The sequence below is a fragment of the Scylla paramamosain genome, chromosome 39 (assembly GCF_035594125.1).
Source record: "Scylla paramamosain isolate STU-SP2022 chromosome 39, ASM3559412v1, whole genome shotgun sequence".
Lineage (NCBI taxonomy): Eukaryota > Metazoa > Arthropoda > Malacostraca > Decapoda > Portunidae > Scylla > Scylla paramamosain.
In genome coordinates, this window is record NC_087189.1 from 12,484,882 (window position 1) to 12,507,381 (window position 22,500).

Here is a 22,500-nt window from a genome sequence, read left to right on the forward strand (position 1 = left end):
GCCGGATATTTGAATATTGCCGGATACTTGAATAGAAGTGAAATTATGTCCACAATCACCACCCTACACTCACGCATCTTACCATAACAAAGATCAGCTGATCTGATCAGCTGCTTAAGTGTAAGCACAACACACTTCCTCTTTTCTACAACTTTAGGCATGATGAAGGCGTCAGGCGATAAACAGTGCACACGCGGGACTGAGTCACTGAGTAAACACAGTGCAGTGGGCCGCAGGAGGCGCGAAGCAGTGCGGTCTGGTGGTGAGGGGACAAAGTATGCCTCGCGCGGGAATTTTAATCGATTTTATGAGTACACATTGATTTTTTATTGATTTTAAGGCTCGGGGAAAAATGTGCCGGATACTTGAAGCTGCCGGATACTCGAATGCCGGATGAGAGGGATTTTACTGTAGTAGTAGTAGTAGTAGTAGCAGTAGTAGCAGTAGTAGTAGCAGTAGTAGTAATAGTTCAATATTCTTTATTCACACAAGATGTGTACACAAACTAAAATACATACTAAAACTAAAAGAAAGAAAAACATTTCATTTAATTATTAAAAAAAAAGACATAAATTTATACTAAATTAGACAATATCATACTGAATCCGACGTCACTCGGTGCACAAAGCATCAATCAACATCTTAGTTTCCCTTACATCTAAGATTGTGGTATCACATCTATCCCTCATCAAACACAATTCACGAATTTGTGCACCAGTCCGTGCAAGTTCGTACTGGTCACACTGCAGCTGCGTCCAAACCTTATTGATGTCTCCAATATTCATATTAAATTTGTATGAAAGATATCTTACATTACTGCCCATTATTGAATGTCTTCCATAAACCCCCATTCTTCCTATTGTTCTTATAACCATATTGTCTGATGTTAATATTTGGTTTATAAAAGCAATCTCCCGTTTTGCGAACCACATTTCTGGGGGCATAACATTAGCAATGTGAGGAAGCAGACTACAGTGTGTGGTCCAGGGCAGCTTCCACACTCGACGCACTGCAACCCTCCACGCTCGGTACACCGCTTCCATGCTACCATCACACACATTTAAAAGTTGACTACCATAAAAACTAGAACAATATTTAAAAAACAAAGTATTTCTTACATGTGACAGTCCACCCTTAAAACGGGATAAAAATGAATTACATTGTCGATAAAAATCAGTCACACATTTAGAAGTATCACATTTAAAAATATTTCTTCCTAAAACATTTCCCAGGTGTACAATTTCCTCCATAATATCAATAGTTTTACCATTAATTTCTACATTAGGAATTATATTACTTCTTTTATTACCGTGGAAAACTATTAATTTGCTTTTCTTCTCGTTATACACAATGTCATATCTCGATGCATAATCTACACAGATGCTTATCATCTTCTTGAGAGCAAAAACACTTGGTGCTAGACCTTTTAGGTCATCAGCAAACCCGAAGGCTCCTGCATAGGTGCCACCCATGTAGCAGCCAACGCCAGAGTCTCGCAATTCCGTGAGTAACCCGTCTACATAAACACAATACAGTATAGGAGAGATCACACCACCTTGTTTGACTCCATTACTCACTTCAAATGTACTAGACAGTAAGTCATTCCATCTTACGCTTAGTTTTTGATTTACGTACATGTTTAACAATAATCTACATATAAGAGGACATACATTACGTTTCAATAGAATATCAAATAATTTGCAATAATTAACTCTGTCGAAAGCCTTGCTTGCATCTAAAGTAAACCCATAAACAGTTGTACCTTTAGATACATAATAAGACACAGTTTCTCTCACCATTGCTGTACACATAGTAGAGGATGTTCCTTCTTTGAACCCAAACTGCAAATCATTGGTCAATAGTTTATCCCTTTCTCTCATCAATACAATATTATCCAGTATTTTACTCATCAAACTACTAAGAGTAATCGCTCTGTAATTTTCACTGGTATTAAGATTTGCCCAACGACCTTTAGGAAGCGGTATCATAACCCCTTTCATCATGCTGTGGGGAGAGAAACCGTGCCTCAACATGGCTGAAAACAGTACAGACAAGTGTCCGTATAACACATCACCAGCATGTATGAGATGGTCAGACATCAGGTCACCCTCACCTTCTCCCTTTCCAGGCCTCACTCTCCGCAGTGCTTGACGCACCTCATCAGGCGTAATCAAGAGTATACTTTCATTACTATTTTTCTGACAAGAAATTACACTGTTGATGGCAAATTTTAAGCTATCCATCTCATTTGTATCGTATGAGGTACTGTTGTAAAGCTCTTCAAACTTTCCTTTAAATAAATCAGCTATATCTTTAGGACAATGTTTTCCATCAACTGCCTTAGGCGTTTTTTTCTTCTGTTTTCCCTTGTTTCTTACAGATCTCCAAAACTGTCTACCAGAAGCACTAGCCTGCAAACTCTCAGCTAATTTCTCTGTAGTTATTAACTCTTCTTGCTTTATAACCATCTTGCGTGCTTGGTGATAACATTTACGTGTTGTACGGCGTATTTCGGCAATGAGACCTTGCTGAGGTCGTTCACTGTCTACCCATAACCTGTGCCAAAACAAAGCAGTGCGAAAATAACCCTCAACACAATCATTCCAGCCTGGCACAATTTTCTTAACTCTCCCACAATTTGTCCTTGGTATACACTCATTACTTGCCTTTATAAGTGCATTGGTGATATGATCATAAAATGCTGCTATTTCCATTTCATGCTGGGTGCACATATTATTTCTACACATTAACATATCTTCCGGTAGGGGAACATTTAACAGATATCCAGTGACTAACTCTTTATACCTTAATATATCCTCAGTATTTGCCTTATGCCAACATATGCGCTCGAAGGTCTCATGCTCAATATTTTCCACATTATAAGAAATAGTAACATCTAAAACACACTTTATAGCTATATGGTCTGATGGATTGTTTACAGAATCAATAGTAGTATAAGTCTGAAGGAAGTTAGATATATTGTCTGATATCAAAAAATGATCTATCAGGGATTTAAAATTATTTCCTTTACTGCAATAAGTATAAGCAACTGTGGATAAGGCATCATTATCACAACAATAAAACCTGTACTCATCGATAAATTTAACAAAGGCCCGTGTCTGGGGCGTAACACGGCTAAAATCAGTATTAAAATCACCACCTACTAATATAAAATCTATATCATTACTAAGACTAAGAACTGCTATATCACTCAGTATATTTACATATTCATTCACATTTTGGTCACTTCTTTGATCATCACAGGGCATATATACACATATCACCAAACCCGTTTGTTCTGGTAAATGAACTCGAACAGCACACAATCGTTTGGATTCATAAGGTACAGGAGTGACACGAAACCGCTTGGAGTCACGCCACAGGATGGCTGCTCCGCCGTGCGGCCTACCCCGCACCAGCCGACCCTCCTCCATGGCGCTGACCCCGTGCACATTCACACCCTCACCCACTCCATAAAACCAATCAAGCTGACTCATAAACAAACCATGCTCCTGGATTAAAAAAAAATCACTTTGATTATAAAGCTCACTTAGGAACGGTGCCCTTAAATCATCTGCATATTCACAATTATATGAAACACACGTTAAATTTCTACTGTCTTCCATTTTCATGAAATTGTACAAAAACATTAATTCCTATTAGTAGTAGTAGTAGTAGTAGCAGTAGTAGTAGTAGCAGTAGTAGTAGCAGTAGTAGCAGTAGTAGTAGTAGCAATAGTAGTAGTAGTAGTAGTAGTAGTAGTAGTTGTAGTAGTAGCAGCAGTAGTAATAGCAGTAGTAGTAGTAGTGGCAGTAGTAGCAGTAGTAGTAGTAGTAGTAGTAGTAGCAGTTGTAGCAGTAGTAGTAGCAATAGTAGTAGTAGTAGTAGTAGTAGTAGTAGTAGTAGTAGTAGTAGTAGTAGTAGTAGTATACAGTGTAGTAAGGCCAGACCAATTTGGCGGCTTTTCCTACAAGTACGGCGGGTGACGTCCGTGATGCATGTAAGAGGCTTATTCACCAGTAAGATGAAGCACTAAGCAGTGTGTCAGCAGCCAGGGGAGCGTGGGGGTGGAGTCCGTCCCAACAGTTTATTTCCTTAAGTTTCTGTCTCGGGAATACCAGTCAGTCACTAATCTCCCCATAACAAGAAGATACAGTAACACGTACAAACTTTGGCATATCTTGATTGCATAGATACAGTACATTAGATAATTCACAGCAATAACTCCTCCACCTTTCTTGGACTATTCAGTGAGTGCATGGCTCCTGAGGCCACATAAGGGAAGGTGCCTCCCATGCCACTGCAACGGTTGTCAGACGCTCATTAAATCACCGCATCAACCTTTCCCTGGGGCATGCCCTCCAAATCAACCCGTTACACTTAAGGTCACACCAGAACAACACTTAAATTTCAGATAAGCCTCAGTAGACTGTAGGACACAGTGAACAATACTATGACCGTTATCCTGTGACTGCTGGACTCACGTATAACAACAATGTGGTGATCACACAAAATACACCATTGTATTGTTCACACAAACGCATGCACACCCGCCTGTTCTCCTTCTCTGTTAAGGACATCCTGTTAAGGACACCCAGTGGCCGCCGCCGCGGACTGACTTGAGGTGGTGATGTGGCATTGGCGTGGTCACCAGTCACGACTGAACACCAAGTAACCACCCACTTGTACACTCCCAAACGACTGACAGTCTTAATGCGCGTTAATTACCATTCTAACAACCACTACAGCCACACAAATTACAATTCATCAATCATCATTAACTAATTATACAAATAATGAAATATAATAATATCTCGCAAAACATAAGGTAATTATATATATATATATATATATATATATATATATATATATATATATATATATATATATATATATATATATATATATATATATGATATAGATAGATAGATAGATCGATATAGATATGAACAAACGTGGCATAGATATTGTACAGTGTTTTGGAAAACAGACGCGGAACTGGTTTGTTTACATGATCAGGTGAGGAAGCCAGCACGCGTGTGGCCCTCGTGTACTCTCGCAAGAGTTTGTAAGAGACACTGTTTGTATCCTTCTCGCTAGCCAGAAAAGAGTCCACAACCGTTTCTCTCTCTCTCTCTCTCTCTCTCTCTCTCTCTCTCTCTCTCTCTCTCTCTCTCTCTCTCTCTCTCTCTCTCTCTCTCTCTCTCTTCAAGCACAGCAGAATCAGCGCTACAGCAGCCACTCGTCGGAGGATTCCATCCTGATTGTTTTGATACAGCAGGGCGGCGGCTACTCTCCATCGTGTGAATACCTTTAAGTGAAACCCACCGGCAGCTCTGGGTGGCTGGAGCTGGCCGGGAGGGAAAATTGTCCCGTGTAAACCGCTCTGAGAAAATTTTATTCTCATTAACTTTTATAGCTGTTTTAAGGTGGGCAACTATGTTGTGTATAACTATATTTGGAAGGCAGTCTCAAAAAAAAAAACGATAAACTCGTCATGAAGGTCAACACATCCAGCCAGCCAGCCTGGCCACCACGGGTGAGGCGGTGACCTCGCTCTGACACGCTGCTTTTGTTGACTCAACAGGTTTAACGTGGGCAAATGTGTCGTGTTATATGATAATTTAAAGGAATATAAGTTGGAAATATATACATTCACTTAACGAAAATAAATAATGAACATAAAACGTTGAACTCATTAGGAACGGCGAGGCGTGGGTGCCCCCGCCCTGACAGGAACGTCCTGCCACGCGTCCCCTGGGAGGCGACCCACCTGACCTTGTTTTGGGAAAAGAGGCAGCGTTGCTCCCACACCCTGACCCACCGTGGCCGCCTGGTCTTACTGTAGTATATTATGGTAGTAGTAGTAGTAGTAGTAGTAGTAGTAGTAGTAGTTGTTGTTGTTGTTGTTGTTGTTGTCGTTGTTGTTGATTTAATAGTAGTGGTAGTAGTAATGATGATGATGATGATGTTGATGATGATGATGATGATGATAATAATAATGATAATAATCATAATAATAATGATGATAATAATAATAATAATAATAATAATAATAATAATAATAATAATAATAATAATAATAGAAGTAATAATATTCGCATAGACCTTGCGAGTCACCTGTTCACATTTCCTGTCTGAGTATTACTTTCACTTTTAACCACACACACACACACACACACACACACACACACACACACACACACACACAGAGAGAGAGAGAGGGAGAGAGAGAGAGAGAGAGAGAGAGAGAGAGAGAGAGAGAGAGAGAGAGAGAGAGAGAGAGAGAGAGAGAGAGAGAGATTGTGCACATTATAGTGTACACAAAAAACTTGTAAGGCAATTAAGAAAGTTGAACAAATACAGAGAAGACTTACAACAACAACAGCAGCAGCAACAACAACAACAACAACAACAACAACAACAACAACAACAACAATCACATTCACATTCACCCTCAAAGTAACTTACATACTCGTACATAACCACACGCACACACTCACCCACCAGCACACACACACACACACACACACACACACACACACACACACACACACACACACACACACACACACACACACACACACACACACACACACATGACTTCCTCATTTACCTCTACTCTAATGTGAACTCCCCAGGTACTGAGGTGACCTTGGCGGCTCTTCACTGTGACGTTTATTTATACTCTGCTGTCACTCAAGTAGCGGCCAAGGGAGGGAGAGATTAGTGGGATAAGCAGGGAAGTAGATGAGCAGATAGGTTTGTTTTGAAGTGGCCCAGAATAGATTTGTGATGAGAGGAGAGAAGATTGGGATAAACAGACTCTCTCTCTCTCTCTCTCTCTCTCTCTCTCTCTCTCTCTCTCTCTCTCTCTCTCGTTTCATTTTCTTATATAATCTACTCTTTTCTTCCTACGTTCTCCTTTTTTTTCTATTTTTCATCTTTATCTTCTTTTTTTTCTTTTACTTGTTTATTTGTTTATTCAACTTATCCTTTCTCCCTTTTTTTTTTCTTCGTTTTTTTCTTCTTTCTTCTTCCTGTCACTTTCATTTTTGCTGTATCTCTGCTCTTTACTGTGTGTGTGTGTGTGTGTATCTTGGTCTCTTCACACACACACACACACACACACACACACACACACACACACACACACACACACACACACACCTGGCAAGAAAACAGTAGTAATTCCAGCATTAACTTCCAGAAAGTAGGTGTTGGTTCTCTTTAAGGAAATACTCACGTCTGTCATTATCATCATCTTATCCAATCATAATTCATTCTGTATCACCACCATTATCACAACTGCTTCATCACCACTACGAGCTGACACATTTCCACCAACAACATGATATCAGCCATTCACTACTTCACTTCACCATTCCCGTCATTATCCAGAGTATATTGCATGTTTGGCATCACTATCACATTGTCACCATCAATTCTACCACTGAGCATTCATACACCATTTAAGTCACCACCACACTTCACAGTCACACTTACACCATATAAGTTACAACTAAATGCCAACGTGAACACCACATTTGACCTCCAAGACACTATCATCACCATCACCACCAGTACACACCTGTCGTTCCCCCAGGTGAGGCAGGGAGTGAAATCGGCTTTGCCAACCCGGATGTTACCTTGAGTTCCTGAGCGAAAGGGCCTTACACACACATACACACACACACACGCACACACACACAAAGGTCAAGGTAATAACGATGAGGAAGAAAAGGTCACTCGGAATGTGCGTATGACCTCATCGCTTTTAATTTCACCATTCACCACACACCACTTCACCACACAGCACCACAGCACACCACCACCACCACCACACACCAGTACACATCAACCACCACACACCACAAGCACTACACACCTCACCACACGACTGCGCATCACCACAAACCAAACCACCACCATCACCACACAGACCACGTACCGCACGCCTTTATGTAGTCACCAAGGCTTCTCTCTAACCTAAACAACACCTCTTATCAAGCTCTCCTTTCTGTCGTTATTCCCACAGCCCATCACTGCTATATCGACAGGCATACAGACAGACGGACAGCCGGAGAGACAGTCTTGTATATATATATTACAAAGTTCTTAAGATTTCGTGTCTTTTTCCTTTTTTTTTTTATATTAATGCAGTTTTTTTTTCCTCGTTTTCTGTTTTCGTTTTTTTTCATGTTATGTTTGTTTTGGTATTGTTCTTTCTTTCTTTTTATGACTATTTTTTAATCATTCATATTTATCTATTTATTTATTTATTTATAGTTTTTTTATCTCCTTTTTCTTCAGCTTTGTATTTCGTGTTGTGTCTCTCTTCCCTATTCTTATTTTTTTTTCTTTTTTTTTTTTCTTTTGCATTTTATTCTATTTATTTTTTTTTTCGTGTGTCTATCTTTTCTTTTCCTGTCTCGTCTTCATTCTTTATTTATTTTTTTCTATTCCCGCTTTATTTATGTTTTGTTTCTTGTATTCTTACCTTATTTTACGTTTACTGCTCTCTCTCTCTCTCTCTCTCTCTCTCTCTCTCTCTCTCTCTCTCTCTCTCTCTCTCTCTCTCTCTCTCTCTCTCTCTCTCTCTCTCTCTCTCTCTCTCTCTCTCTCTCTCTCATATGTTGTGCCAAACATCATAATTTGACGTTTTTTTTTTTTTCTTATTATACACGTCTGTTATCTAATCCTTTATCTCTTTATTCACTGTAAATAGAAAGATAAAAGATAAGATAAAAGATAGATAATTTTTTTCAAGCCACGACAAGGGAGACAGGGAGAGGGATAAGAAGATGAAAGTAGGGGTTGGTGCAAGAAGTCGCCAGGTCTACATGTACGTGGCAATCCCTGAAGAAAACGTACAGTCACTACCAAAAGATCGTTCACCTGCCGTATTCCTTCCCACTAACTTGAGCGTGTCGCCTCCACCGTAAGTCCTCCAGTGTGCTGCCTGTCACCTCACAAAACCTTAAAAATGAAAGATTCCAAACAGATAAGAGGGCGTAAGACTGAGGCAACACGCTTAACATAGTCAAAGAACAGACAGGTTACAAGACTTCTGGCCGCAGCTGCACCTGTGTCCACCTGTCATTCCAATCCATAAATTTGTATAATCTTCTTTTAAAAGCTTCTTAATGACTCAGCACTACAGTAACAACCTAAGTACTGAGTACATTCCATTCATCTTCCACTCTATTCAAGAACCAATTCATTTATATATATATATATATATATATATATATATATATATATATATATATATATATATATATATATATATATATATATATATATATATATATATATATGTATATTTTTTTTTTTTAAGCAACGAGGAATGAAGGAGGGAACATGAAACGAGGGTTCAGTGGAGATAATGATGATTATGAAGGTGAAGGAGGAGGAGGAGAAAAGAAGGAGGAGGAGTTGCGGAAAAAAAAAAAGAACAAGGCCAAAATAAGACCAAGAAGAACAAGACCAAGAATAATAACAACAACAACAGCAGCAGCAGCAGCAGCAGCAGCAGCAATAAAAAGGCCAAGAAAAAGACCGAGGAGAACAACAACAACAGCACCACCACCACCAACAACAACAAAAAAAAAAACAAGAAGAAAAGAAAAAAAACGAAAAGACCTAGACAAAAAAAGAAAAAAAGAAAAAAGAAAACAGGTAACAAGAAAGAAGAAAAAGAAGAAGAAGACGCAAGCACCACAGCAGCATGCCCACCACTACTTTCATTCTCCCAGCAGGGCCTGAGTGTGCAGAGTGCGACGGAAATCATTCACTGCCAACGTGGCGATAAGAAAAGTCATCCCTGCCCGGTGCTCCTTGATCTTTCCTGTTCCCAAGGTCTCAGAAACGTTGTGCGGCACCCCAAGTGTTTTCAAGACCACGAACACGATAAGCCGCGTTCTCAAGAGTGTTTTGTTAATGATGTAAAAATTTTGTTAATCTCTCACTAAAACCGTAGAAACACCTTTAAAATCTATGTAACTTATTAAAAAGACCTGAATTTATAAACACTATTCTCTCACCCCAAGTGTTTTCAAGGCCTAAAACACAATAAGCCGGGTTCTCAAGAGCATTTGTTTTGTTAATAATGTAGAAATCTTGTTAATCTCTCACTAAAGCCGTAGGAACACCTTTAAAATCTATATTACTAAAAAGGCCCGTATTTGTAAACGCCCTGCTCTCTCACCTCTGCTATTTTCCAAGGTCAGAAACGCAATAAGCCGGGTTCTTAAGAGTGTTTTTCCTGTTAGTAATGTAGAAATCTTGTTAATCTCTCACAGAAACCGTAGAAACACCTTTAAGTGCCCGTGTCACTTCAAGTAGAGCCTTTTATTATTGCCACCCATCCTCAGTTGTCATTCTTATTTGTTCTGTTTGGTCAAGCTATGTTAGGTTAGATTCACTGGTGCAGTTAGTTGTTCATTTGTTCAAGTTAGGTTAGGTTAGATTAAATAGTGCAGCTAGTTTGTTATTTATTTCCTATTCATTTGTATTCATCATTCATCGCTTGTGTCATTCTCATTACTATTGGTTTAGTTAGGTTTGGTTAGATTAGGTTAGGTTAGATTCAGTAGTGCAGGTAGTTATTCATTTCCTATTCGTTTGTTGTCATCATTAATGGGACGTATCATTCATGTGTTGCTCTCATTGTATTCATGTCGTTATGTTTGGTCAAGTTAGGTCAGTTTGATAAAGTTAGCTTAAGTTAAGGTAACGTTATGTTAGGCTTGGTTAGGTTAGCTTAGTGTTCCTTAGGTTAGGACGCTTGGTTTGTAGGAGCCACGGGGACTGACGGGCTCTCGTCATGTTTTCTCCCGTTGGTGGTGTAGTATCAGGCTTGCTCTGATTTAAATCAAATCATTTAAATCGATTTGAATCATAGTAAACAAAAAAAATCGTGATTTAAATCAAAATTAAATATACTGTATTAAAAATGATTTAAGTGTTATATTGAGAGTAACAAGGAAGATGTGAAGCAACTAGACAGGAAAAGTATGAAGTGTACTGGTCCTGTACTGAGTGTACTGCTCCTGCACTGGTTGTGCAGCAAGTCGGGCACCAGTCAATCATTGCCATCTCTTACAACAAAAATGTTAAAATGCATAAAAGAAGAAAGCAAGTAATTAAGAAGTTTAATGGACTTAATTATTTGTTTGATGCAAAGTAAGTTAATCATTTTAACGTAACAATTCCGATTCAACTGTTAGTCCTACTTGTGATTTTTATGTGAAAGAAAAATAATAAATATTGGGTAATGTTTGTTAAACTGTGGTTTCATTTAACATTGGCCAAGTTTAACACAACAAGATGGCTTCATAACACACACAAACAATCACTGCCAACAAACAACGACTATTGCACTAAAATAATTGAAATAAAGAAATAATTTTAAATAAGAAAGATCCGATTTAATTAAAATAAATCGATTTTCTTAAAAAAAAAAAAAAAAAAAATTCCGACGCTGTATAAGTTGCTCGTTAGACAATCACTAGAAACATGGAAACACTCCTGAAAACCCCAAAGGCTTCCACTAGGGTCTGCTGCAAGTTGTGGAAATAAGAGAGTGAAACGTTTGAGAAGACTGCAGATGTATGGGTGAGGTCAGGGTGGTGGTGGTGGTGGTGGTGGTGGTGGTGGTGTGTGTGTCGCTCACCACTCAGGTCTGCGAGGTGCATGCGGGTGAGCAGGTGTGTGAGTCTTAACACGTCTCATCTATGCAATACACATACTACTGCTCAACACCTGTAAGCATACTCATCAAGCTTAATATGAATTTTGAATATACATGTACTGCATCCACTCTCTCTCTCTCTCTCTCTCTCTCTCTCTCTCTCTCTCTCTCTCTCTCTCTCTCTCTCTCTCTCTCTCTCTCTCACGTAAGGCTAAAGGAAAACCTAAACATGGCTCAGTTTCTCACCACGACTATATCAATACAAGATCAAAGCTCCACTTGGCTTCACTTAGAGCCTGATTACGAACACAAATGAACGCGAAGGAAGACCAAACATTAGCAGCAGCAGCAGACGTGTTGTGTTGGCACTTATGAGGTTGTCTGCAATAAATTACGGCAATATAACTGAATGTAGACCAAGAGGGGGCCATGTAGACTGCTATAGAGAGAGTATGGAATTTAAATGACTGTGTGGAGGGACTCGTGGGGTGGCTATGAAGTGAAGTGTGGCCCATAAATCGTGGGAGGGGGGGCGCTGTTCAATACGTGAGTGCCAGAAATGATGTCCTTGGAGTGAGATGAGGGTCAGAAGGAGTGCCATTGGAGAGCCGTTTAATAGAAGTGCTTTTTTTTTTTTTTCTCAATAAGGTCACTAGCCAAGGGCACCAGAGTTATGAGGAAACAAAATAACAAAAAGGTCCACTTAATTGCCAGTTGTCAAAGAGTGCCAGTGTAGTGCCAGTGAGCGGTGTCCAGAGTGCCAAAGGAGGGTGTTCAGTAGGTATGGATAAGAAAGAGTGCCATTTTAGTGCCGTTTCGTAGTTGAGGGCCAGTACAGTGCCTGCGGGGTGACATGGCTGAGAGAGTGGCCCCGTATTTAGAAACGCTCTGCTCTCTCACCACGACCATTTTCAAAGGCCACAGATGATTAGCCAGGTTTTCAAGGCTGTTTTTCCTGTTAATAATGTAGAATTCTTATTAATCTATCACTAGAACCGTAAAAAACACCCTTGCAAACCAGTGTCACTTCAACTAGAGTCTTGAATGTAGCGAAGGTGCGGCGCAGAAGTGTTTCTGAATGTGTCAGTGAGAGGAGTGCGGGTCAAGAGAAGTTTTCAATCAGTAAGACAAAGCCAGAAGAGGAAGCGCTTGAAGCGAAATCAGGCTTTTCATCCACGTTATAGATTTAGAACATTAGAACACAAGAAATAAGGGAAGCTGCAAGAAGCCATCAGGCCTACACGTGGCAGTCTCTGTATGAAATATGTCTACTTATTTCCACCTATCATCCCCATCCATGAATCTGTCTAATCTTCTCTTAAAGCTCCCTAATGACTCAGCACTAACAACTTGATTACTGAGTCCATTGCATTCATCTACCACTCTATTTGAGAACCAGTTCCTTCCTATCTCTTTTTTAAACCTAAATTTTTCAAGCTTGAACCCGATATTTCTTGTTCTATCCTGGTTGCTGATTCTAAGAATGTTGCTTACGCCCCCCTTGTTATAACCCTTATACCACTTAAAGACTTCTATCAGGTCCCCTCTTAACTTACGTCTCTCTAAAGAATGTAAATTTAACAGCTTCAGTCTCGCCTCGTAAGGAATACTCATCATCCCTTGTATCCTTTTAGTCATTCTCCTCTGTACTGATTCTAATAGACATGTATCCTTCCTGTAATGTGGGGACCAGAACTGCACAGTGTAGTCTAAATGAAGTCTGACCAGATATAACTTAGATATTACTTCGGGACTTCTACTTTTAACACTTCTATTTTATCAAACGCCAGTTAAAGATGATGCTTCTCGATATTTAAATGTTCATCCAACACAATTATGCTTATCTTATTCATTACGACTAACTAATAGATGATGAAATTTAAGAAACAAGGATAGAACTCAGTAATTCGACCTACTTATGGCAGAGCGGGGTGTGAGATTACGTACACACACACACACACACACACACACACACACACACACACACACACACACACACACACACACGCACACACACACACAGGGCTGATCGATGCTCGCGTGTTGCCGTTGTATCTGTAGTGTCATGTCCTCCACAGTCTCAGTTCAGAAAACTATATTTTCGTCAGTTCCTGTTATGAGAAGGTGAGCCAGGCAGGCAGTCACGAATGCATATCTCATTACAGGACAGGTGTATAACGAATCAAATACACATCTTTCTCTCTCTCATCATCAGTCCGTCCCTATTGATAGGAAAAAAAAATTACATCTCATTACAAGACAGGTGTATAACGAGTCAAATACACACCTTTCTCTCTATCACCACATTTCCTTTAGTCAGCTCGTCTCTTCATAGAAAAAAAAAACATTGAAAAATACAAATTAATTAGTAAAAGAGTGGTGCTGTCTATTAATTTCTTCGCTCTTTGGTTCTGTATATCACGTACACACCTTTGCCTCTCATCACCACCTTTACCACAGTCATTCCGTCTCTTACTATGAAAAAAGAGTGAGGAAAACCACATGAACAAATAACTAATTAGATCAACACCCAAAACAGAGTTGCTATCAATAAGTACCCTTGCTCTGTGGCTTTCAGTAAATCACTAACACTACCCTTACCGTAAATTTATCCAGTAGCATGTTACGTATTGACATTCAATGGCCAAGGGGCGGCGCAGAGGAGCCGTGGTGTGTATACCCTAGCGCACTACCATCCTAATCATTACTGACCGGCCAGACTCACTGACTCCCTCCCTCCCTCCTCTCGTGTTTCAACGTCTGGCAACAAGCAGTGCAAGGGAGAAAGTGTCGTACCGCATCCTCTTCTGCGTCGCCTTCAGGAGTTGTGTGCTTGTCGGGTGGGGGTATGGGAGTGGTGTGCTGCCAGGCGTATGAGATGATGTGTTTTGTGTATTAAGGAGGTGTATCTCTCTCTCTCTCTCTCTCTCTCTCTCTCTCTCTCTCTCTCTCTCTCTCTCTCTCTCTCTCTCTCTCTCTCTCTCTCTCTCTCTCTCTCATTTTTTTGCAATGTGCCTCATTAGTTATTATTATCATTATTATTATCATTATTATTATTAGTAGTAGTAGTAGTAAAGTGTCATGTAAATACAGTATTAGCAGTAAGAAGTGATTATTTCAGGAAAATTTTACTCATTTATTACTACTTGTGTGTGTGTGTGTGTGTGTGTGTGTGTGTGTGTGTGTGTGTGTGTGTGTGTGTGTGTGTGTGTGTGTGTGTGAACGTGGACATACACGTAGGAGCCCCACACACACACACACACACACACACACACACACACACACACACACACACACACACACACACACCTGTGCAAATTTACCTGTACAGCCATAAGCAATACACACCTAATGAAGTGACTGTACACCTCAGCGCCTCGATGTTCACCTTGTATTATCAGACTTACTAAATTTAACTGGACTTCTTCTCTGACCTAACGCGAGATTAACCTTCTTTAAAATTATCACCCTCTCTTTTTATCGTTTTCTTTTCGTGATGTTTTTTCTTTTCATTTTTCTTTGTTTAATGTAATGAAGTTAACATACCTTTTTTTCTTTACTGTTTTGGTTGTTGTTGTTGTTGTTGTTGTTGTTGTTGTTGTTGTTGTCTTGTTTTCTACTACTAGTGCTGCTGCTGCTCCTGCTACTACTACTACTATTACTTCGACTACTACTACTACTACTACTACTACTACTACTACTACTACTACTACTACTATTACTACTATTACTACTACTAATAATAATGATAATAATACCACCACCATCACTACTACTACTACTACTACTACTACTAATAATAATAATAATGATAATAATACCACCACCATCACTACTACTACTACTACTACTGCTACTACTGCTACTACTACCACCACAGCCACTACGATTGCTACTATTACGTGTAACAAAGAGTAAATGATGATGACTATGATGATGATGATGATGATGATGATGATGATGATGATGATGATGATGATGACGAAATATCCGGAAGAAATGAATGAAAGCGTATGTGAATTTGCTCCTTTATCCTCTTCTTCTTTTCCTCCTCCTCCTCCTCCTCCTCCTCCTCCTCCTCTTCCTCTTCCTGCGTGACTCGAGAGAAGAACAACCTTGGATTTGCTGACGCAGGATCCAAATATTGATTCTCTCTCTCTCTCTCTCTCTCTCTCTCTCTCTCTCTCTCTCTCTCTCTCTCTCTCTCTCTCTCTCTCTCTCTCTCTCTCTCTCTCTCTCTCTCTCTCTCTCTCTCTCTCTTCCCACTTGTCTGTTGATTTAGCGAGACAGAGAGAGAGAGAGAGAGAGAGAGAGAGAGAGAGAGAGAGAGAGAGAGACCCTGGAGTTTGCATTACATCACTAAGGTACACACACACACACACACACACACACACACACACACACACACACACACACACACACACACAAATGTTGCTGATATTTAGCTGAACACGGGAAATCGTTTGTGTGTTGAACGTGAGAGAGAGAGAGAGAGAGAGAGAGAGAGAGAGAGAGAGAGAGAGAGAGAGAGAGAGAGAGAGAGAGATAGAGAGAAGGAAAGGGGCAAAACCACAGCACCGTTACTCTCACAGCGGAAGTAATTGCCTTGGTTATTATTCCCGCCGTACATCCGTAGCTTGTCTTCCTTCCGCTCTCTCTCTCTCTCTCTCTCTCTCTCTCTCTCTCTCTCTCTCTCTCTCTCTCTCTCTCTCTCTCTCTCTCGCGGGTCATATTCTGAAATTTCTCATCGCAGTATCTTCACTACTTTCAAAAGGCTCTAGTTGAAGTGCCAAGTTTTTTTTTTTTTTAATCAAGGGTGTTTCTGTGATTCTAGTCCTTTTTCTTCCTTTTTTTTTGCATTTTTCTACCTCATTTTTTCTTTTTTCATCGTGTTTCTGTGATTCTAGTCATTTTCTTCCTTTTTTTTGCATTTTTCTTTCTCATTTCTTTTTTCATCGTGTTTCTGTTATTCTAGTCTTTTTTCTTCCTTTTCTGCATTTTTCTTCCTCATTTCTTTTTTTCATCGTGTTTCTGTGATTCTAGTCCTTTTTCTTCCTTTTTTTTGCATTTTTCTACCTCATTTTTTCTTTTTTCATCGTGTTTCTGTTATTCTAGTCTTTTTTCTTCCTTTTCTGCATTTTTCTTCCTCATTTCTTTTTTCATCGTGTTTCTGTTATTCTAGTCATTTTCTTCCTTTTTTTTTTTTGCATTTTTCTACCTCATTTCTTCTTTTTTCATCGTGTTTCTGTGATTCTAGTCTTTTTTCTTCCTTTTCTGCATTTTTCTTCATTTCTTTTTTCATCGTGTTTCTGTTATTCTAGTCATTTTCTTCCTTTTTTTTTGCATTTTTCTTCCTCATTTCTTTTTTCATCGTGTTTCTGTTATTCTAGTCTTTTTTCTTCCTTTCCTGCATTTTTCTTCCTCATTTCTTTTTTCATCGTGTTTCTGTTATTCTAGTCTTTTTTCTTCCTTTTCTGCATTTTTCTTCCTCATTTCTTTTTTCATCGTGTTTCTGTTATTCTAGTCCTTTTCCTTCCTTTTTTTTTCATTTTCCTTCCTCATTTCTTTTTTCATCGTGTTTCTGTTATTCTAGTCATTTTCCTTCCTTTTTTTTTAGCATTTTTCTTCCTCATTTCTTTTTTCATCGTGTTTCTGTGATTCTAGTCATTTTCTTCCTTTTTTTTTTTTTTTTTTGCATTTTTCTTCCTCATTTCTTCTTTTTCCATCTTTCTTACGGGGTTCTACGGTAGCTATGTATTCCTTCCTTCACTTTTCATCATTATATTTTGGGCTATAGACTGAAACACTTCCGCACCTTAACTCCACTACTTTCAAGAGGCTCTGATTGAAGTGGCACAGGTTTTTAAGGATGTTTCTATGGTTCTAGTGACAGAATAACAAGATTTCTACATTATTAACAGGCCAAACACCCTTGAGGACCCGGCTAACCATTCCTGTGGCCTTGGAGAATAGTTGTGGTGAGAGAGTAGTGCGTTTCTGAATACGGACTTCTGCCTCAATAAACTGTGTTCTTCCGGTAGCATTGCGTGAACCGTGTATTAAAGCGCTTTGCTCTCCCCCCAGGATGTCTTTTAACCCCTCCACTGCTACAGAAATGCTCCCTTTAACGCCTTAACGATTTGCTCTCCCTCCAGGATGTCTTTTAACCCCTCCACTGCTACATAAATGCTCCCTTTAACACTATAACTGTTTAGGCACTTTTTCGCTCTTTTCTGTGCTAGTTCTGAAGTGTAAACAGGAAACAAAGAGGGAAAAAAAGGACTAAATTAACTTCTTATTCTTTGTTTTCCCTCGTGCGTCTTCTTCTTGCAAACAATTTCTATCGTGCTGTGAGAGTCGACGAAAGAGTCTCATAGAAGCAAGAGGGTTAAGGCCATTTATGTAGATTTATGTAGATTGTTGTTTTCGTCTGTGTTTTTATCAGTTAGCGGTGCATTACTATTAAACTCTATAATCACGAAAACATCAATGAAAATCCTAACCTCCACCAGAGCCTAGAAACTATAGAATCACGAAAATACCCAGGAAGAATCTTAGTATCTTTCACCACTTTGTAAACTAACCCTAGGATCATGAACACACCAAACACCCTTGAAAGCCTCCACCTTCTTTAACCTCATCTTGTTCTCTTATCTGCATGTATTCTCTTTTATCAGGACTTGTCTTCAGCTCTCTGCCTTCCAACTCGCCCCTCCACCTATTCAACTTCCCCACTTCCGCTCCGGTCTCCGCAACCAAGACTATTTCGTCGGCAAATAACAAAGTCCATGGGGCCTCCTCCAGCACGTCCCTCACTGTCACATCCATGATCAGGTTGAAAAAGGTGTGGACTCTCTGCAGCCCCGTGATGTTGTCCAACTGTCACTGGGAACTGTCACCGGGAACATCTCCACACACACCCTGGCACACCCTCATACTCTTCTGGCACTCCCTTCTCCCGTCTGCACCTCCACGCTTCTTCCCTTGGTACTCCATCGTCAGCTTTTTTCCGAGTCGATAAACACCAGATGTAGTCCCTTCCGTTTTTCTCTGTACTCGTTTATTAACTGTCTGTCATTGTACTCCTTCCTGGCATAAACCAAAACTGAGTTCCATTTTTTTTCCTCATTTTCTCAGTTTTTTTTTGTCCATTACTCTTTCATATACCTTCATAGTACTGTGTGGCTCATACGCTTAACCCCTCTGTACTTTTCACAGTTCTGGATGTTCCCTTTCTCTTTGTAAATTGTTACCAGTGTATTTTCTCTCCATTCGTTTGGCACGCATTCTTTCGCTATCAAATCATTTCCCGTTCTTCATTCTTCCAGTTGCTTCCTTCACGTCTTGCACCCTGATGTCTTCCACCTTTGCATCGTTTGGCTGTCCATATTTTACAATTTGCCTTGTCTCAAACTAACTCTTCCACCTCTGTTTGGTATCCTGCTCTTCACACAAAAGTCTCCCTTGTTCATCTTTAATTTGCCTCACGTGTACTGTAGCAAGTCTTCATTGGTCTTATTTCTCTGTTTTGTTGTACTGCACACTTTCTGTTGTCCATGTTTAGTGTCCAGATCTTCATAAATATTGTTGGCTGTCTGCTTTCGCTACTGCTGCTGTCTTCTTAATATTCTTCCTTCGACCTTTGTACTATTCTTGATCTACACTTTCCGTTGCATCTTATCTTCCTTTGCTACATTTTTTTCATGAACCTTTGCCTGTACCTCTCGTGGCCACTATCAGTTTATCTTATCTTGAAGTGTTCCCTTTCCTGATGTTTTCACCCAGTTCTTGTTTTCTGGCCTCTCAAACTATCGTAGAACCATATGGAAATATCATGTAGCAAGTGGTTATCTATCTTCACTTTATCGCTGTGTTTTCCGATGTCTTCTTTTGCTTCCATTGCGTGTGTGAATGTCAGTGACTCACGACTTGGGGCGTTGTACAATAATTATGTGAATTTGTACTGCTGTTAAAATATAGCGTGTTGCCTGTATTTATGGTGTTTTTCTCGTCTCGTCTCTCTCTCTCTCTCTCTCTCTCTCTCTCTCTCTCTCTCTCTCTCTCTCTCTCTCTCTCTCTCTCTCTCTCTCTCTCTCTCTCTCTCTCTCTCTCTCTCTCTCTCTCTAATTGTGTAGACTCCCAGCATCAAATTTTCTCTTCCGTCTTCTTTTTTCTTTCTTTCCTTCCTTCCTGCCTTCCATCCTTCCTTCCTATCATCCTCCCTACCATCCTTCCTCCCACCCTTATTCCATCCACCTGTCCTTCCTTCTTCCTTCCCATCTTTGTCTTTCATCTGTCCCTCCTAATACCCTTCCTTGTACCAGTCCCCCTTCCCCACTGCCTCCCCCTCAACACAGACCCAGCTGTTTACATGCGCTACTCGGCTCACAACATTGATTCACCGCTAAGTATCTGTTCGCTGTTTGAAGACACTCAACACCACAACCTTCCTTCCCTCAGGACTCCCCCAAGCACCCCCGTTATGCAGAGGAGTGGCATCTGTCAACACTGGGTGACGCATGCGCACTAATGTCAAATCAGAGGCTATTTTTTTTAAACCCTTCTGCGCTGACTTAAACTACTTTCAAAATGCTGTAGTTGAAGTATTGCGTGTTTTTAAGGGTATATTAATGGTTCTAGTGACTGATTATGAAGGTTTCTATGTTATTAACAGGAGAAGCAGTCTTGTAAACTCGGCTTTTAAAATAGTCGTGGTGAGAGAGCAAAGCCCTTCAGAATACGGGACTACAGCGGCTCACATCTGCCACGCTGCATCTTTCCTCACAGTAACTTGATGTTTGACGTGTTTCCGACTGTCGCAAATATAAGATACAACGTTTTATAAAGTTTACTAAGGAGATCATGTAATATAACTCTTATTTGACAAAGATACAATGATAGAAGTTAAAATTTTGCACTTCATGAATACGTTAATGATATAAATTACAAATATCTGAACGTATACAAGGAACATTCTACGGCAAAAGTCTTTATTTACTCTCTCTCTCTCTCTCTCTCTCTCTCTCTCTCTCTCTCTCTCTCTCTCTCTCTCTCTCTCTCTCTCTCTCTCTCTCTCTCTCTCTCTCTCTGCAGATAGATAAGGCTGTTGTTTAGATGTTCTTTACCAGAGAGAGAGAGAGAGAGAGAGAGAGAGAGAGAGAGAGAGAGAGAGAGAGAGAGAGAGAGAGAGAGATCAACGCTTATTTCCGTACCTTTTTTTTATTGTTCTATGTTAACAACCATCAACTAAATTTATCTGTCTTCCAAATATCTCAGAAATTAAAGGAGGAGTGAATCTTAGGCAAAGTTATGACCAGATTTAGTGACGAATTCTGAATGTGTACAAGGGTAAGGGATCCGTGCAAGCTTCCCCCACAGATTACTCCGCTGTTGAAGTCTACGGTGAACGAGCGCCAAGTTTCATTAACTCTACGGGGAAATCGTTGCTGTATTTCATTAACCCTTTGTCTGCCACTCGGTACACCTTTCCCTAAGTACCCATCACTCTGAGGCATCTTTACTTGTTCCACAGCCACGTCCAATCTTTGAACTGGGAGGAAATTGCAAAAATGTACTCCTTTCCATCGCTAACTTTCTTGGTGATGCTTATAAAGACTTCACGCATTGCATCAAGAAGGCGAGAGAAGCACGACTAAGATATTTTGGACACGTGATAAGGAGAGAAGAGGATGAAGCAGTGAGGAAGGCAATGATGGTGGAGGTTAGGGGGAGAAGGAGGGTTGGGAGAAAGATAATAAGATGGAGAGACGTAATAAGGAGTGATATGAACAAGCTGGGAGTGCAAGAAGATGATGCAATGGATAGAAACAGATGGAGAAGGATAACTCGAGCGGCTGACCCTGCAATACAGTGGGATTAAGGTCGTATGAAGAAGAAGAAGCATTGCATCTTGTGAGGTGACTGCAATAAAGGTGCTTCAAATGTAACACCTGTGTACACGGGTCCTTTCTAGGGATATAGAAGTGGTGATGGTTGTAGTGAAGGGACTGTGAAAGGGAGACCAAATTTCCATATCGCTTGTGAATGAGTATTGTCGATTACGAAAAGATTAAAAGTACTAAGAGTCGATTACGAAAAAATTAAAAGTACTAAGAGTCGATTACGAAAAAATTAAAAGTACTAAGAGTCGATTACGAAAAAATTAAAAGTGCCACGAGTCGATTACGAAGAAATTAAAAGTACTAAGAGTCGATTACGAAAAAATTAAAAGTGCCACGAGTCGATTACGAAAAAATTAAAAGTACTAAGAGTCGATTACGAAAAAATTAAAAGTACTAAGAGTCGATTACGAAAAAAATTAAAAGTGCCACGAGTCGATTACGAAGAAATTAAAAGTGCCACGAGTCGATTACGAAGAAATTAAAAGTGCCACGAGTCGATTACGAAAAGATTAAAAGTACTAAGAGTCGATTACGAAAAAATTAAAAGTACTAAGAGTCGATTACGAAAAAATTAAAAGTACTAAGAGTCGATTACGAAAAAAATAAAAGTACTACGAGTCGATTACGAAAAAATTAAAAGTACTAAGAGTCGATTACGAAAAAATTAAAAGTACTACGAGTTGATTACGAAAAGATTAAAAGTGTCACGAGTCGATTACGAAAAAAATAAAAGTGTCACGAGTCGATTACGAAAAGATTAAAAGTGCCACGAGTCGATTACGAAAAAAATAAAAGTGTCACGAGTCGATTACGAAAAGATTAAAAGTACCACGAGTATTAATGTCCGTCTTAGAAACACTGTAGCCACTTAACTACAGAGCCTCGGAAGTGCAAGGCATTGAG

At 39.8% G+C, this 22,500-nt stretch overlaps 1 protein-coding gene across 2 annotated transcripts in view; it reads right to left on the minus strand.

The window, feature by feature from the left end:
- LOC135092196 (alpha-(1,3)-fucosyltransferase 7-like) overlaps nucleotides 1-22,500 on the minus strand; it is a 43,735-nt gene that overhangs the window by 18,915 nt on the left and 2,320 nt on the right. Inside the window, exon 1 of one of the 2 annotated variants that reach the window (XM_063990507.1) lies at nucleotides 14,297-14,607. The exons of the other annotated variant lie outside the window; for it this stretch is intronic. Within the exon in view, the coding sequence (XP_063846577.1) occupies nucleotides 14,297-14,332 (36 nt within the window). The 5' untranslated portion in view covers nucleotides 14,333-14,607. Of the gene's footprint in view, nucleotides 1-14,296; nucleotides 14,608-22,500 lie in introns of those variants that run through there. 2 annotated transcript variants of the gene reach the window in all.